Here is a 19,498-nt window from a genome sequence, read left to right as displayed (position 1 = left end):
TGTATTCGTATGGAATGGTGGGCATTGGGTATGCACATAGTGTTGTCAACTAAGAGTGTGTCCTTTCCCTGACCGTCCTAATCTCCCGGACAGCTCATTGGCTGCTCTTGAAGATTCGATGCACCCTGAGGTTTTATGATGAGAGCAATGCACTGCACCTATTTACTCCCTGCATGTATGAAATCCATGTACTTATTGAGGGTTTGGAGCCATAATGGGGTGCTGGGAGGAGAACAAGGGGAGCTGTCCAATTAGAGGCCCTCAGTAGGATCACCATGTATGGTGCCATGAGCCTGGGACTGCTGGAGTAATGGGGACAAGACTTAGGGCATTACTCTGGGTGGTAAGAAGGTTTGAAAGTGTGTATATATATATATATATTTGGGGAAGCTGGAGAACCCTCAACTGCTGGCCTGTAGAGGTGGGGTTGTGTGGAGCCGGTAAATAGGATCTGTGCTCTTTCACAATGGGGGTCAGTTTGATGGCCCCTACCATTAAATCTAATGTTTCTGTACGCCATACAGTCTTGTCACACCATCTGCAGGTGTGTTGTCTGTACATCCTCTCCCGAAACGCGGAGCCCAGCACCCTGAGGTGCAAGGATTCTAATTAGAGTATGTTAGGTTCGAATAAGACTGGTTCAGATCTGAAGCGGGGCACTAGGAGCTGCTAAAGTCGCCATGTTTGGGGTATTTTGGATAACACCTTTGATCCTGTGCCTTACTGTCCCTCTTCCCTCCTGTGCCAACATGCCAACACTCACACATTCATTACACCGGTTGGTGAAAGGACCCACCGCGTTCTGCAAAGATTTACGTCAATGAGTTATACAAGAAGATCCCTTTAAAGAGCTCATATAGTCGTTGGGTTAATTCAATGTGTTAATTGACATATTTTTTGTTAGTGTTAAACAAAAGTCTACGCAATAAAGGCCGTTGCTCGGGTGGAGGGTAGAAAGAAACCGTGAACTTGAAACATGTATAAGAAAATAACAGGTCTCACTGTATCTATGACAAATTCCACTTGTTACATTTGGCAAGTGCTTACCCCACATAAGATGAGGCCTCTCTGATTGCCTATGGGGTCCTCTCTAAAGTCAGGATATCCTAAACCGAGCTTAAAGATGACTCAATGGTGCGCCCCTGAAATGTACTTGGCATGAGAATCCTAGCCCGAGAGCCATGGGTTGTTGGGTAATGTAGTTCAAGTTACTTGTGATACATTTCCCATATCACGGAGTTGGAGAAAAGGACGAGTGTACAAATTAAAAAGGGTCGCGGAGAGGCAAGCTCCTTGTGGGACACCGGATGTAAGAAGTTTGAGGGTGAATTAAAACGACTGGATGCAACAAGGCACATCTAGGACCCAACAAGGAGGCCATCCAGTGTGAAGCCCCACTCCAGCGGTCCGGGCAGATCCCGAGCCTCACCAGCAGTTCGGGCAGATCCCGAGCCCCACTCCAGCGGTCCGGGCAGATCCCGAGCCCCACTCCAGCGGTCCGGGCAGATCCCGAGCCTCACCAGCAGCGAGTGGTCTACAAGATCGAATCCTGAGCATCAGCAGAGCAGCCTGACCCGAGTCCACAGTATGGCATAGATTAGCTTTCAGGTCTAACAAGGTCGTCTCTGTGCCATGAAGGGCCGAAAGCCACATAGAAGAGAACCCAGTAGGCAATTGTCTTCATGTATTGTTGAATCTAGGTGTATGCGACCCTGTACATGATCCTTACCAACACCTGGGGGTCCTCCATCATATGCCTCTTCCCCAACTTCAGCCCCCAGGTACAAAGAAAGACATTCCAGTCAGTCAAAAACATCCTCAAAAGAAAGGGTACTCGCTATCCAATGATCTACAGAGCCAAAGTCTGGGTGATACACAGGGGCAGGGTCCCCTTTTTCACGTCCCCCGAAGCAGAGGAACGATTTGCAATGGACGTTGCGGCACATGAGGACCACCCCTCCTGATTGCTCTGTCGCCCTGATGGCGAGTGCCCGGACATCCCAACTGTAGAGAGACCTGTTAGTCCTCCCAGGACATTCTTGTTGCATGTTTCATGAAGATCTTTTAGACCCAAGCACCGTATGTGGTTCATGACTTCAGTTAGATGGAGAGCCCCGCCGCAGAAAGCCCCCCGTGCCCAGTGGCTAAGAAGGCACCCCTTGGTGTCAACGTTGAGTGCAGTGTAGGGTGGGATATGTGGCTGGTATGTTATAGTTACTGGTGTGGGTGGGGTGGTGGGATGGAGTCAAATTGTTGGGGTAAAGCGTGCGTTTGATATTGTTAGCTAATGGGGTATTGCTATGTCAAGAAGCCAAATGTCTAGACATCATGCTCCTTCACTTTGTCCGGAGGACCCTTTGCCTCCCCCTGGGCAAAACACATCCCCAATTGCCATGGTTAGACATGTTGATTACAAAGCTTTGAGTATGGTGGATGGGACTGGCACCCCCAGGGGTGGTGTCAAGCTGTGGACCTGGAACATACATTGATTCACTAATAGTAAAAAGGTGCAATTAATCTCGAATTGCGCCAAGAACCATAATGCTAATGTATTGTGCCTACAGTGTAGGCATTTGCCCAAGGGTGGTAAGTTCCCTAACCTTGTCGGGTGGGCGGGGTCATAGGTATGGCTCATCCTTCTCTGCACACTCCCGGGGGATGGCCACTTACATACACCGCTCCCTGGAATTCAAGCTTCAAAAACATTATTGAGGATGAGGATGGGCGTTACCTCCTGGTGGTGGGGGAAACATCGACTAGCAAATTCTATTTATGAATGTTTAAGCCCCGAACGTTGACTGTCTTGATTTTCTTCCAACACTGCGCTGACCACTTGCGAACCTTACTGAATTACCAGGTGGTGTGGGCAGGGTATTTCAACGTAGCCCTCTCGCTAGTCCTCGACAGATCCACCTCCCAACACAACCTCCCACGTGCAGCCTCAAAATGGGCGGCTATAGCCGACTACTATGACCTCATTGACTCCTGGCGCTGTCTCCACTCCACATCTAAGGAATATACATTCTATTCGGGGGTACATGCCACTTCCTCCAGAATAGACTACGTTATGCTATATCCGGAGTTGGCCTGCAACATACAAAAGGCCCAGATTCTCTGCAGAACCCTATCGGACCACTTCCCAGTACTGGTACAATTAAAGTCCCCAAACCTAATGACTAGACAACTTTGCTGCCTTTTTAGAGCCTGAGCCCTGGAAGACACTGTTTTCCGCGAGCAGAACCGGCAAGATATCGTAACTTTTTTTCAAATCAACGCAGGCTTGATCCTTGACCCCAGGTTGGTGTGGAGACCTTTTAAAGTCTATATTCGGACTCCTGAAAAGTATATGCAGGTCCATCTCCTCCTTCGAATGGGACATTAAAAGGCTGGAAGTGCAACAGTGTCATCGGGATACCCAGAGATTTGGCCGTCACTGAGGGGGAAGAAGGAAGAAATGACCCTCCTGATGTCGGGGAAGATCGCTACCTGGGGGACCGTATAGCGTTGCCCATGTACGGGGAGGGAGACCGCCCGAGTCAGACCATGGCCTGGGCCTTTAAGAGGGAGTGACAACTGGGCCCAATAGTTGAGATCAAGGACACAAACGGGGACCTGGCCAGGGACAATGAACAAATCAACACGATTTTTCACGAATTATATGACAAACTGCACTCCACCCAGACATCCGCAGGTCATGATTCGATAATGCACTATTTGGACAGGGTCACCCTGGGGTGGCTAGACCCGGCCATTGGGGCAATGTTGTATGATCCTCTCTCCTAAGAGTAATTCAGCAAGTGATCCTTTCACTACCCGACAGCAAAGCGCCGGGCAGAAACGCTATCACGGTCGAACTTTACAAAGCTTTTCCCGATCTACAGATCCCCCCCATCTTTGTGATATGTATGAGGCGGCTAGAACCTCTGGAGTTCTTCCCGAGTCCACCAGAACAGCTCTTGTTACAGTACTATGAAACCCGACAAGGATCCTCGATCCAGCGGACAGGCTTCTCCCTTATGTGCCAAGTCCTACCCGACCAAGCTGGCTTTATCCCAGGCCGCTCCACCCAAAATAACCTACATGGACTGTTGATGCTAATGCACAATGTGAACCCGGAAACCCCGAGCGTGGTTGCCGCCCTAGATGCTGAGAAGGCGTTTGACTCAGTCGAACGGCTGTTTCTGTTCAAGGTCCTTCGGCGAGCCGCGTCGGGTACCTCCTATCCCCAGTGGATATGACTCTTATATGCAGCCCCCAATGCCATACTATACAGTAACGGTAGGCAATCAGATGCTATATTCCCATCACGGGGCACCCGCCAAGGTTGCCCCTTCTCACCTATAGTGTTTGCCCTGGCAGTGGAACCTCTGGTGTGTACACTGCATGAGTACCACGGCCACAGAGACGTGAAGATTCACCCCCACAACGCAGCAATTTCACTATACGCGGATGATATGTTGCTGTACGTTAACCACCCAAAGCAGAATATTCCACCCATGATGGAGGAGGTCTCGGATTTTGGAGACCTCTCGGGCCTGATAATGAACTGTGCTAAATCAGAGGTCCTCCCCAGCCACCATGTGTCAACCGCTGTGATATCGGTGAAGCTATTGGGTGGTGCCTGCAGGGACGTCAATGCCTGGATATTCGAGTACTCCCCTCCCCACAGGCCGCACTGGAGAGGCTGGAGCACAGGGTAGATGAGTGGATTCATCTGCCCACATCCCAGGCGGCCAGGATGTCACTTGCCAAGATGATGATCCTCACAAAATTCCAGCGGCTTCTGGGTGCTCCTTAGGAGTATGGTGATCAAACTAATTTGGGCGGGCGGACAGGCCCGAATATCCTTTGGCATTTCGACTCTGCCTTATGAGCAGGGTGGACTGGATCTCCCGGACCTGTATGTTTACTTCCTAGCTGCGCAGATGCAGTATTCAAAATGGTGGTGGTGGTGGTACGCATCACCCAATCTCCCACATGCCCTCCTCGAAAAGGAGATCTGGCGCCCCAGGATGTGAGGGGGCTGCTGTGGGCCACTCCAGAGAAGCAAGTGAGCATCAAGGCCCAGCCCCTTCACACAACATGTAGAGCCTGGGATCAAGTACAGCAATGGGCGAGGGTGGCGACATGGTACTCCCTGCAGTTTGCCATATATCTGGTGAGGGGAATCCCGCTCACCCATGAACGCGTATTCAGGCAACACTTCGAGAGATAACGAGTACACACTCTGGGGGACCTGGTCAGAAACAGTGAACTCATCACTTGGGAGGCACTCAAAGTTAGAGGGGAGTGGACACCAATCATGATGTTTTTAGCCGGTCTGATAGCAAAGTGAGTAGAGCGCTCGCTTTGACATCTGTGCAGAGCCTGCTGACGCAGGTTCAAATTCCGGCAGGGCCAAACTCAGCCTTTCATCCTTCCGAGGTTGATAAATGAGCACCACACACCGTGGGCAATAATAAGCAGCGCTCAGATACCTGTGGGTTCGTAGCGCTATATAAGTGCCAAATTATTATTATTATTATTATTAATTATTATACTTTGGGCTCCGTGAAGTGCTCTGCTCTAAATGGCCCAATTTCCTGCGGGCGCCTTTGACCTCAGTACTTCAATAATATGCCCACTCCCCTCCATCCACAAGTAAACTGGTATCCTCCTTATGTAGAATAATCCGATCACAACTCCCCACCCAAACTGGGGGCCATGTGGGCAGGTGGGAGATATTCATGGGGAAGACACTGACCACCGAACAGTGGAAACTTATTGTAAGGGAGAATTCTCAAGAATGTGCTAATTTCTCTTACCTTTTGAGACCCCCAGCAACTTTGCTGGATTTCTAGGATTTGATTTTTTACCTGGGAAGAGTGTGAGCCTTTTTCCCACTCTTCCATGTATTTTGATGTGTGTTTTACTTTTGTGTTCTTTGGATATGGAGTTTTAAAACAACTCCAGTGGCATCATCTTTTTCTGTGAGTCACACAGCACCTTCAGTGCAGTGGCACAGGGATGTCTTTCAGACTTCCCAAGGTTTAAATACCTTCTTTGGGACCGACTACTGTCTCCCAGAGCATGTAAAGTTAAATTGACTTTACTAGTCTCTTTAGAGTCACAGACCCAGCACACACTATCTTCCCATAGATTGCTGGAGGGGTTGCCTAGTATCCCCTGAGTCTAAACACGCATGTAACAGTCAAATGTTACCCTTTTCTACTTGAAATGGCTGGTGGCAGTGGTTTAGAGCAAACTACCATGATGTTTCCCAACTGCGAACACTGGTAGCTAAAAATATGGTAAGCCATGTTTTCCAATATGGCTCCCCACACCTATCTATAAAAACAGACTCTGGTCATCCTTTTTCGCCATTTCTTTTTGGAAAGTTCCTTCTTGTGTTTGTCTCTGCACGCCAAACCAGGTTTGGTCCCTTTGTTCGTTTGCTCTTTGGCGGGCTTCTGTGCTGAAGCCCTCCTCTGGCGCCTGAGTGTCTGGGGTGGACAGGATGTGAGGGAGGTGCCCAAAACTCCCTGTGCTTAGTTTTCTAGGAGACCGGAATGCACTCTGACGTGATTGGCCGGCTGGCTGTCCGGCAAGGACATCCACCCTGCTGTGTGAGTGACTGCCAGGCTGGAATGAATGGGGGAAAACTGTTTAAAAGCAGGCTTCTGGGACTTGGAAAGCAGAGTCGACCACTCAAACGAAAGAACCGAAGATGAGCTGAAGGAAGAAGAGTGCTGCAACTCCTGGTCCACCGCTAAAGCCCTGCTGCAAGTCCGAATTGCCGGAAACTCCCTCGACAGAGACACCCTTTAAGGTTACCTTCTTCCCTTTAGTTTGTTGGGAATAACCAACTCGTAAGCCACCTGGACACCGTCCCCATCCTGGTCGAATTTTCTTCAGAGTGCTCTTGAAATCCGGATAGCCAGTGGGAAGGATACCAGTTTGTGGTCTTTAAGAAACTCGCACCTTAAACCAACGTTTTGCAAAGCTTGTGGCCTCTTCCCTGGGCAGTGCAGGAACCTCCCAACATCCTCCTTCTTATCCCCACGACTGAAGCTCAGGAACAGCGAGATCTGCAGGAACTGCTAGGAACAACTGCCTCAGCTACAGCTTTTCCTCACTTACAAGGTACAGTGCAAGTGCGGTGTAGATCTCGTTCGGCCGCGGTGACAGTTTGTGAAACCTTCCCGACTTTGAAGTCTTGTCCTTCTCTAAACTGACATACAAATTTTCGTCTGTCCAAATTCTTCTAAGATCCGTGGCAAAGACTTAACTCTTTACTACCAGAACTGTGCTATCCTATGCAAGACTCTGAGCCATTGACTATGTCCCAGGCCTATTGAATTGAATTGCTGGTTGTATTGAACTGGAACCCTTTGTCCTGCCTGTGAAAGTATTTGTGCTGTTGATTCTTATAACCTTGTCTTTTTACCCCTTTTTAAAGTAACTGAAGTGCCATTTTGCTCCCACTTCAGGGGAGCTAAACTTGTTGAGAAACTGATTGGTTGTGGATTGTAGTGTATTAGATTGTGATTTTGAGCTGCTCTTACTAGTGGAACGTTTTCCAAATGACTGTGTAAAGAAATGTATATTCCTGCCTTCACGAAAGCCATCAAGACTAGGCTCTTTGTCTAAACAGATGCCTGAATAGCCTTAAGCAGATGCACTCATGGTTTGCCTCCCTGGAATGCCGATTGTAACTGTTCACCATGTATTTTATCATTCTGCACCAAGTATTTTTGTGGGGCCGCATTCTTGTAAACCTGAATCATGCCTTCTTACATGTCCTTCATAGCGCCTCAATGCCCGAGGGCTGCAGTGCGCTCTATAAATATAATAAATAAATAAATATACTTTTACCAAGAAACCTTGAGTAAGTGTTTGTTTGAATCCCTGTGTTTGCTAGTCCTTTGTGTAACTATTGATACTGCTCACTTTACTCTTGAGATAAGTTTGGCTTCTCAGCCACTGCTACCACATTACTGTGTAGTACAGGCTTTTACCAAAGGTGAAATTGTACTGACACTTGTAGTCTTAACTGTGTGTAGCGTTCCCAAAGGGTACTGCATATGATTCTGCCTAACACTTATCTGTACACAAACCCGCTATGTGTCATTGAATAACCAGTTTCCTTTGATACATTTTAAATTCCTACACAGGTGTATTATTCCCCAGCCCACCGACATAGTTTTTACTCGGATAGGCCTTCCAACTGTCATATATGTGGCGTGACATAGGCAGATTTTTATCACATGATGTGGTGCTGCCCCTCCATTCAACCACTATGGAACGATATTGGTAGGGCATCCTCTCACACAGTCACTAATATCTACTCACCCATCCTTCTATCAGTGCAATCTTTCTAGCCACCCATTCATTGAGCCTTCCATCCACTCACTCGCTCAGTCACTAGTATATCTACCCGCTCATCCCCTCACTCACCCATCCTTCTATCAGTGCAACCTGTCTACCCACCCATTCATTGAGCCTTCCATACACTCACTCGCTCAGTCACTAGTATATCTACTCACTCATCCACTCACCCATCCTTATATCAATGCAACCTGTCTAGCCACTCATTCATTGAGCCTTCCATCCACTCACTCGCTCAGTCACTAGTATATCTACCCGCTCATCCCCTCACTCACCCATCCTTCTATCAGTGCAACCTGTCTACCCACCCATTCATTGAGTCTTCCATCCACTCACTCGCTCTGTCACTAGTATATCTACTCACTCATCCCCTCACTCACCCATCCTTCTATCAGTGCAATCTTTCTAGCCACCCATTCATTAAGCCTTCCATACACTCACTCGCTCTGTCACTAGTATATCTACTCACTCATCCACTCACCCATCCTTCTATCAATGCAACCTGTCTAGCCACTCATTCATGGAGTCTTCCATCCACTCACTCGCTCACAGTCACTAGTATATCTACTCGCTTATCCCCTCACTCACCCATCCTTCTATCAGTGCAATCTTTCTAGCCACCCATTCATTGAGCCTTCCATACACTCACTCGCTCTGTCACTAGTATATCTACTCACTCATCCCCTCACTCACCCATCCTTCTATCAGTGCAATCTTTCTAGCCACCCATTCATTAAGCCTTCCATACACTCACTCGCTCTGTCACTTGTATATCTACTCACTCATCCACTCACCCATCCTTCTATCAATGCAACCTGTCTAGCCACTCATTCATGGAGTCTTCCATCCACTCACTCGCTCACAGTCACTAGTATATCTACTCGCTTATCCCCTCACTCACCCATCCTTCTATCAGTGCAATCTTTCTAGCCACCCATTCATTGAGCCTTCCATACACTCACTCGCTCTGTCACTAGTATATCTACTCACTCATCCCCTCACTCACCCATCCTTCTATCAGTGCAATCTTTCTAGCCACCCATTCATTGAGCCTTCCATACACTCACTCGCTCTGTCAATAGTATATCTACTCACTCATCCACTCACCCATCCTTCTATCAATGCAACCTGTCTAGCCACTCATTCATGGAGTCTTCCATCCACTCACTCGCTCACAGTCACTAGTATATCTACTCGCTTATCCCCTCACTCACCCATCCTTCTATCAGTGCAATCTTTCTAGCCACCCATTCATTGAGCCTTCCATACACTCACTCGCTCTGTCACTAGTATATCTACTCACTCATCCCCTCACTCACCCATCCTTCTATCAGTGCAATCTTTCTAGCCACCCATTCATGGAGTCTTCCATCCACTCACTCGCTCACAGTCACTAGTATATCTACTCGCTTATCCCCTCACTCACCCATCCTTCTATCAGTGCAATCTTTCAAGCCACCCATTCATTGAGCCTTCCATACACTCACTCGCTCTGTCACTAGTATATCTACTCGCTTATCCCCTCACTCACCCATCCTTCTATCAGTGCAATCTTTCTAGCCACCCACTCATTGAGCCTTCCATACACTCACTCGCTCTGTCACTAGTATATCTACTCACTCATCCCCTCACTCACCCATCCTTCTATCAGTGCAATCTTTCTAGCCACCCATTCATTAAGCCTTCCATACACTCACTCGCTCTGTCACTAGTATATCTACTCACTCATCCACTCACCCATCCTTCTATCAATGCAACCTGTCTAGCCACTCATTCATGGAGTCTTCCATCCACTCACTCGCTCACAGTCACTAGTATATCTACTCGCTTATCCCCTCACTCACCCATCCTTCTATCAGTGCAATCTTTCGAGCCACCCATTCATTGGGCCTTCCATATACTCACTCGCTCTGTCACTAGTATATCTACTCACTAATCCCCTCACTCACCCATCCTTCTATCAGTGCAATCTTTCTAGCCACCCATTCATTGAGCCTTCCATACACTCACTCGCTCTGTCACTAGTATATCTACTCACTCATCCACTCACCCATCCTTCTATCAATGCAACCTGTCTAGCCACTCATTCATGGAGTCTTCCATCCTCTCACTCGCTCACACAGTCACTAGTATATCTACCCGCTCATCCCCTCACGAACCCATCCTTCTATCACTGCAACCTGTCTAGCCACCCATTCATTGAGTCTTCCATCCTCTCACTCGCTCACACAGTCACTAGTATATCTACCCGCTCATCCCCTCACTCACCCATCCTTCTATCAGTGCAACCTTCTAGCCACCCATTCATGGAGTCTTCCACCCACTCACTCGCTCAGTCACTAGTATATCTACTCACTCATCCCCTCACCCATCCTTTTATTAGTGCAATCTGTCTAGCCACCCATTCATTGAGTCTTCCATCCACTCACTCGCTCATACAGTCACTAGTATATCTACTCGCTCATCCCCTCACTCACCCATCCTTCTATCACTGCAACCTGTCTAGCCACCCATTCATGAAGTCTTCCATCCAGTCACTCGCTCACAGTCACTAGTATATCTACTCGCTCATCACCTACTGACCCATCCTTCTATCAGTGCAACCTGTCTAGCCACCCATTCATTGAGTCTTCCATCCACTTACTCGCTCAGTCACTAGTATATCTACTCACTCATCCCCTCACTCACCCATCCTTCTATCAATGCAACCTGTCTAGCCACCCATTCATTGAGTCTTCCATCCACTCACTCGCTCACAGTCACTAGCATATCTACTCACTCATCCCCTCACTTACCCATCCTTCTATCAGTGCAACCTGTCTAGCCACCTTTTCATTGAGTCTTCCATCCACTCACTTGCTCAGTCACTAGTATATCTACTCACTCATCCACTCACCCATCCTTCTATCAGTACAACCTGTCTAGCCACCCACTCACTCGCTCTGTCACTAGTATATCTGCTCGCTCATCCCCTCATCCATCCTTCTATCAGTGCAACCTATCTAGCCACCCATTCATTGAGTCTTCCACCCACTCACTCGCTCACACCGTCACTAGTATATCTACACGCTCATCCCTTCACTCACCCTTCCTTCTATCACTGCAACCTGTCTAGCCACCTTTTCATTGAGTCTTCCATCCACTTACTCACTCGCTCAGTCACTAGTATATCTACTCACTCATCCACTCACCCATCCTTCTATCAGTGCAACCTGTCTAGCCACCCACTCACTCGCTCACAGTCCCTAGTATATCTACTCGCTCAGCCCCTCACCTATCCTTCTATCACTGCAACCTGTCTAGCCACCCATTCATGGAGTCTTCCATTCAGTCACTCGGTCACAGTCACTAGTATATCTACTCGCTCATCCCCTCACTGACCCATCCTTCTATCAATGCAACTTGTCTAGCCACCTTTTCATTGAGTCTTCCATCCACTCACACAGTCGCTCAGTCACTATTATCTACTCACTCACCCCCTCACCCATCCTATCAATGCAACCTGTCTAGCCACCCACACTCGGTCAGAGTCCCTAGTATATCTACTCGCTCATCCCCTCACCCATCCTTCTATCACTGCAACCTGTCTAGCCACCCATTCAATGAGTCTTCCATACACTCACTCGCTCAGTCACTAGTATATCTACTCGCTCATCCCCTCACCCATCCTTCTATCACTGCAACCTGTCTAGCCACCCATTCAATGAGTCTTCCACCCACCCACTCACTTGCTCAGTCACTAGTATATCTACTCACTCATTCCTTCACTCACCCATCCAGCTCTCTGAAAAATTTTGGAAACTACGGACCATACTACACTGTTCTTGTACCTACTGTATCGCTGTTTGGGTAAAGTTCTGGCATGGTTCCTTTAAAGGTCTAGCAGCACTGCTGAAAATTCTGAATGTTGTAGGATCCAAATCCTTGTAGGGCGCTATGAAGCTCTGGAGGTGGTTATTACACAATACAGCTATCCGTCTTCTCGGGGCACCTTAAACATAACCACTCTGCAGGGAATGCCAACTTCTCAAACTTCCTACTTGTGTTTACTTGCATGATATATGATATGACGGGTTATTTATAACGCTCTTAATACCCAGAGGTTTCTAACCCCGAACCCGGGGATCAAACCTGTGTTGCTCCGTGTCGTCTTGCTTCCAAGGCGAGCACTTTACCCCTAGAGCGCGAGATCAGATTCCACACCCATTCAATCCTTGCTCTCTCTACTGAGATTTTAAAACTTGCCAGTATCTTTTGTCAACACACAAACCAGGTGTCTCTTTTCAACTGGAGGAATTGGATTGTGTCAAAAAGACATGCATACAACAACCAACCTGCTGTCTATGATTAAGCCATTAGCCTGACTGATACTTCAGTGCACTTACCTGAAAGACCTGCAAGCCACTGTACATGTCAGACTACCACTTCATTATCACACGGTTCTGAGCATTAGCTTGGAATCTGTGGAGCTGGGAGCCTGTGCTTCTTGTTGGAAATGAGCCTATGCACACCCTCTGCTGTGCTATAAGTTAGGGGTGGCATTCAGTAAAAGTGGGAATCTGGGGGGTACAAAGAAGCCTTCCCTGTGATAGTCAATGCATCAGGGTGGGTGTTCCAGTCCTGCCACTGATGAGCTATCATTAATAAAGAGATGGATCAGCCATGTTTCTCTTTGGTTGGCTCAATCCCACAGCCTGTCCTCAGGGATTCTAAGGTCCTGTGCAAAATAATGGAAACGGACACTTACCGTCCGTCTTGGAAGCCCATCTCCGACTACCTCCTGGGGCTTGAGTCTGGAGAGTATTGTGAGGTGCAGACGATTGTTCTCTGCTGTGTGTTTCTTGATGTCGTTTCACATTATTAATTGAAATTAATTCTTCTGAAACCATGTGAAGTGCATGCGTGTCAAGCAGGAAACATGCATTTGTTACGTTGTAGCAGTGGACGGTCTTAAGAAGGGCTTAGACATGGGGGACCAAAGTTCAGCTCCAAGCTGTTGGTGATAATGCTGAGGTCTTCAAGGTCCCTACCCAAAAGGACTTGGGATCCATCAGGTTCTGTCAGTTGGACTGAAGACCTCGAGTCAGACTTTATCTGGAGTCCTCCCAAGATATCTAAACTTCTTTCAACCGGCCTGGGTTAAGGATCCTTGTGAGGGTGACTTACCTTCTTCACCGACCTGGGTTAAGGATCCTTGAGAGGGTGACTTACCTTCTTCACCGGCCTGGGTTAAGGATCCTTGAGAGGGTGACTTACCTTCTTCACCGGCCTGGGTTAAGGATCCTTGAGAGGGTGACTTACCTTCTTCACCGGCCTGGGTTACGGATCCTTGAGAGGGTGACTTACCTTCTTCACCGGCCTGGGTTAAGGATCCTTACCTTCTTCATTGGCCTGGGTTAAGGATCCTTGAGAGGGTGACTTCCCCTCTTCATTGGCCTGGGTTAAGGATCCTTGAGAGGGTGACTTACCTTCTTCACCGGCCTGGGTGAAGAATCCTTGAGAGGGTGACTTACCTTCTTCACCGGCCTTGGTGAAGAATCCTTGAGAGGGTGACTTACCTTCTCCACCGGCCTGGGTTAAGGATCCTTGAGAGGGTGACTTACCTTCTTGACCGGCCTGGGTTAAGGATCCTTGAGAGGGTGACTTACCTTCTTATTCGGCCTGGGTTAAGGAGCCTTGAGAGGGGGACTTACATTCTTCACCGGCCTGGGTGACGAATCCTTGAGAGGGTGACTTACCTTCTTCATTGGCCTGGGTTAAGGATCCTTGAGAGGGTGACTTCCCCTCTTCATTGGCCTGGGTTAAGGATCCTTGAGAGGGTGACTTACCTTCGTCACTGGCCTGGGTGAAGAATCCTTGAGAGGGTGACTTAGCTTCTTCACCGGCCTTGGTGAAGAATCCTTGAGAGGGTGACTTACCTTCTTCACCGGCCTGGGTTAAGGATCCTTGAGAGGGTGACTTACCTTCTTGACCGGCCTGGGTTAAGGATCCTTGAGAGGGTGACTTACCTTCTTATTCGGCCTGGGTTAAGGAGCCTTGAGAGGGGGACTTACCTTCTTCACCGGCCTGGGTGAAGAATCCTTGAGAGGGTGACTTCTGCAGCAATAGTGGCCTTTCCCAATCTATGATGATATCTTTGACGATTGCCCTGAAAAAGGACTCTTGGAGCACTCGGTCTCTCCTAAACCCGTTGCCCTGAATCATAACTGTTTGGTGCCCTACAGTCTGCAAAGAGCAGTCCACCAGGAATCGGGCGCTGCGGTCCATATGTTCCCTGGTACTGTCCCAACTATTTGTTCCTACTGAGCTGGTCACTAGCCCATTCTGCTTCCTTTCTCTTTCCACCTAAACCCCATATACCACCCTGCTCTCCTTGCACCTAGACCCCACACACCGTCCTGCTCTCCTTCAATCTGGACCCCACACACTGTCCTGCTCTCATCCCCCCTAGACCCCACACTCCATCCTGCTCTCCTTCCACCTGCACCCCCCACACCCTCCTGCTCTCCTTCAATCTGGACCCCACACACTGTCCTGGTCTCCTCCCCCCTAGACCCCACACTCCATCCTGCTCTCCTTCCACCTGCACCCCCCACACCATCCTGCTCTCCTTCCACCTAGACTCCACACACCATCCTGCTCTCATTCCACCTAGACTCCACACACCATCCTGCTCTCATTCCACCTAGACCCCACACACTGTTCTGCTCTCCTCCCACCTGGACCCCACACACCACCCTGTTCTCCTTCCACCTAGAACCCACACACTGTCCTGCTCTCCTTCCACCTAGACCCCACACACCACCCTGCTCTCCTTCTGTAAAGACTGGAGGGGGTTATCTGTACTCCTGCTCTCTATATGGCAGAGGATAGGCACAGAGCTCCCCAGCCAAGATTCTTTATTCGGTAGCTATGGACAAGCAATCAAGGCGTAAGCTCTCAGGAGGTGATGCAAGCTGGTTCTTAAGTACAGTGTAGTCCACAAACACCCATAAAGGAATGTCCACACACTATGTTAGTGAAAACACATATATAAATAAGGTTTCAATTGTATATACACAATCTCAATAACACACTTTGTGCTCCGGCACTTCTAAAATGGTAAATATATACAGTCTCAAAGTGGCACCACAATTACTTCTTTGATTCCATTACAATGCATCAACTGTAAACAGTTGTAAATGACATACAAATCAATTAATAGACTGAACCATCACTAGATTTAGGAGGAAAACAAACTGGTTAGACAATTGGCAGAATACTGTGCCCCTACCACTAGCACAGTTATGTATGAGGATCCCCCACCATCTGGGCAACCTGTAAATCATGCAATTCAACAAGCCCAGTCCATATATTCTATTAAAGTCTTATATCCTTCGACAAAGGTTCTACCACCCCAATGTACCTGGTATAGCATATTTCTTTGATGGGTCATCAACAGATCCTTCTTGAGTTGCCCACTTTAAGGAAGGAGCCACAGATTGTCGATAGTCCTTGAAGGAGGTGAACGTGGCTTTGAGAACCCTTGAAGAAGGGGAAATTGGCGTTGATAGTCCTCGATGAAAAGTTTGATGGCATCGAGGCAGCAGCTTCAGTCCAGGCAGTGCTCGTCGACGATCGGTCGTGGACATCCAGCGAAGACGAGGCGTGCGGTGCACCTCGACAGTGATAGTTTGTTACCACACACAGTCACTGAATGCCCAGCAAGAGCATCGGGTCATCAGCGTCTTTGTGGACTTTGAGTGGTGGGAAACCCACCAGCAGATTCTCCTCGGCGTGTCGGCAGCCTCGACTTTCTCCGGCGGGACAAAGCGGTCGACGGTGTGTACAGTAGAGTCCTTGGATTCAAGTGTTTTAGGAAAAAGGTAGCTTTGCGGCTACGGTCGTCTGTAGCACGGGGTCAAGCGGTCCCTGCTTCTGGGCAACACAGCTTCAACAGGCTTCCAGAGGTTACAACAGTCCTCCGAACCCTGGTCGATGACAATGGACTTCGATGGCCTCGATGTCCGGGTGCTTTACTTCAAGATTCCTCGGCGGTCCCAGTCTCCGGTTGACAGACTTTCGAAGGCTGGCTTCCAGGGTGCTTCGGCAAAGGTTAGCGGTCTGCACGATGTTCCCTCATAACTCGGGGAGTGGTTTCCTAACCAGGTCGTCTCTTAGATCAGTCCTCGACAAACTCAACAGCTTTCAGATCAGGTCAAAGCAAATGCAACAGCTAGGCTTCAAGGATAAGCAGTTTCAAGTTTCCACTTCAGCTTTTGAACAATTTCCATCAGGGAGAGGTCTCCAGATAAACTTTTCTGTCTCTCATTCACACTGCTGAGCCAGGCTCAGGTAGCCAATCATTCAGAAGGGCATTCAGGCAGGCAGGCAGCCAACCAGGCTCACAGAGCATTCAGGCCATTGACTTCCCTCCAGACACTCATAAAAAGGAATGTGTACTGGGACAAGTACCCAGCCATTCAACACTCCACACTGCATTCATACCAGATTCAGGCAGGGCTGTCTCAGTCTGTGTCACACATCAGAAACCAGACACCCATAACATGAAGTGCATATTGGTCACACACTCCATTCACCCAGGTCCCACCCCAAGGGTGTACCCACAACATAGTCATTGGAAAAGATCCAGCCAGTCTGGCCTGGACATTCCCACAATACCATATAAGGAACTTCCCAACAGCCAGTCAGCGCAAAGGACAGTGTCCGGGTTTCCCAGGACTTTGGGAAAACAAGGTAACGAGCAATGGAAATCAAGAGGTCACAGGGGCCATCTTGTCTCCATCAGGAATCCATGCATTCCAATGACAGGGCCTGGGCATCCCAAAATGGAGGATACTCATAGCACCTTTCAAATTCAGCATGGAGCCGCCACCAGCCCATACCCTGCTCTGTGGTGCACACACAGGTGCCAAAAAACATACACTAGTGGTACAGGGTTGTACCCCCACCCATGGGTGTCATAAGGGTATACCAAGGGTATCCCATAAGGGTCTGTTTACCACAACCAAAAAGAGGAAGAGCTGCACTGCCAGGAGTCCCACATGGACTCCTGTGCAGAAAATAATGCAGAACACACATGAAAAAGGAGTACAGGGAGGCCCTGTACCTCCAATGTGTTTCCAGCATCACACCTTCCACCTAGACCTCACACACCATCCTGCTCCCCTTCCACCTAGACCCCACACACCGTCCTGCTCTCCTACCACCTAGACCCTTAACACCGTCCTGCTCTCCTACCACCTAGACCCCAAATACCGTCCTGCTCTCTGTATAGCCTGCATCTATTGCGTGCCAAGCCCCTGACGCAGTACTTGTTCACATTAGTGTGCCACAGCTCCCTGCTGTCAGAGCTGAAACAAATACTAACATTAAACAGTAAACTGCAAACCTCATTTGGGTTAATCCCGGTGGGCTCCTGGGAGGTTGCAGTTGGGAAAATGCCACCTGACCGTATACAAAGATTCAGATTATTTGTGCTTTGTAAGTCACTGATGCACCCTTTCTTAATCCGAGATTGGCCCCCATTGATATGCAAATGTTTGTCTATTAAGGGTGATTTTATTGTTACATTCTTGATTGTTTTTTATGCTTGAGGTTATCTAATAATCGTTAATCACCTTCTTCTAATCTTTGTTGCCCCATGTAATTTCCCAGGCCCTGAATTACTGTTGTTTCCTTTTACACAGGTGCATGTCATCACTATATGAAGACACAAACTGGTCCAGAAATATAAAGGAGTGTGAGAACAGGCTTAACGAGTCTCTCAACAGTCCGATCCATCCCAATCCAAGTGTCTGGCATAAAATCAGGGCTGCCACTGAAGAGGGCGGGTATTCTCTGACTGTCCTCTGGAGCTACTTGGTTGGCAACCACATGATAAGAAACGTGAGTAATCCGTGGACCATTAAGGATTTCATGTTGTTAGTCTTGGTTGGAATTCTTCCATCACTTGTCTACATTCAGAACGTGCCAAGTATTTGCTGGAAACATGTGTGGTGTCCATCCCTGAGACCATCACTACATGACACTGAATGATTGAGCTACACAATGCTAAAGCAAAACACAGATCCTGGGTTAGGGGATGAGAGGGTCTCCATCAGGGTGCAGGGTATGCCCTCTTACCCAGGTCGCACAGACAAGCAGATGCAATTACTGGTGACTAAAGCAGGATGGTAGATTTCTTACACAAGAACATGTGGACATTTCTCTACTGGCTTCACAAAGTTCCCCCCTCTCCTCATTGGTCTCAATCCATTCATGCAACTAGGCCCATATCTCTTCAAGGCGAACTTGTATTTCACTCTTTCTGCTGATGATTGAACTGTCATGAAAGTCTTCTGATATAATTCTAGGGCATAAAAATCAACAGTGCAAACATGTGTTCCTTTCATTCCCAGATGTACCAACCACTCGAGTGTCAGATGACATCCTGACTTGACATTTACTATAAACCTACACCCCTCATGCTGTGGGCTCAGCCATTCTAGTCCTTCTAAGATGCACCAACCACTCAAGCGTCAGAAGACATCTCAAGACCTGACTTGGCATTTGCTATAAACCTACATCACTCATGCTGTGGGCTCAGCCAGTCTAGTCCTTCTCAGGTGCACCAACCACTTGAGCGTCAGAAGACATCTCAAGACCTGACTTGGCATTTACTATAAACCTACATCACTCATGCTGTGGGCTCAGCCAGTCTAGTCCTTCAGGTGCACCAACCACTCGAGCGTCAGAAGACATCTCAAGACCTGACTTGGCATTTACTATAAACCTACATCACTCATGCTGTGGGCTCAGCCAGTCTAGTCCTTCTCAGGTGCACCAACCACTCGAGCGTCTGAAGACATCTCAAGACCTGACTTGGCATTTACTATAAACCTACACCACTCATGCTGTGGGCTCAGCCATTCTTGCCATTCTTGTATATATCAGGAATCCACCTTTGATGTCCTTCTAGGTCTATTGTATTGACATGGCAAAATTGTCCTGGTTCTTAGTTTTGGTAAATGGTCACTCTTCCCCCTTCCTATTGCTTGCATACTAGTACTGGGTGCCCTATATTTTCCACGCTGCTAGAATCTGCAGTTCCCGCCATTCCTCTGCCTGGAGCTGAAGGCACCTGCAACAG

The 19,498-nt window shown here is 48.4% G+C and overlaps 1 protein-coding gene across 3 annotated transcripts in view; it reads left to right on the top strand.

Moving 5' to 3' along the window:
* Positions 1 to 19,498, top strand: part of LOC138570308 (cytosolic phospholipase A2 gamma-like) — a 642,279-nt gene that overhangs the window by 316,817 nt on the left and 305,964 nt on the right. For all 3 annotated transcript variants that reach the window (XM_069649085.1, XM_069649084.1, XM_069649086.1), the window contains exon 6: positions 18,057 to 18,255. In XM_069649085.1, the coding sequence (XP_069505186.1) occupies positions 18,057 to 18,255 (199 nt within the window). The remainder of the gene's footprint in view (positions 1 to 18,056; positions 18,256 to 19,498) is intronic.

The sequence above is a fragment of the Ambystoma mexicanum genome, chromosome 2q, assembly GCF_040938575.1.
Source record: "Ambystoma mexicanum isolate Mex_15411 chromosome 2q, UKY_AmexF1_1, whole genome shotgun sequence".
NCBI lineage: Eukaryota > Metazoa > Chordata > Amphibia > Caudata > Ambystomatidae > Ambystoma > Ambystoma mexicanum.
The sequence above is the reverse complement of the archived record's forward strand: the minus strand, read 5'-3'. Positions and strand labels throughout refer to the sequence as shown.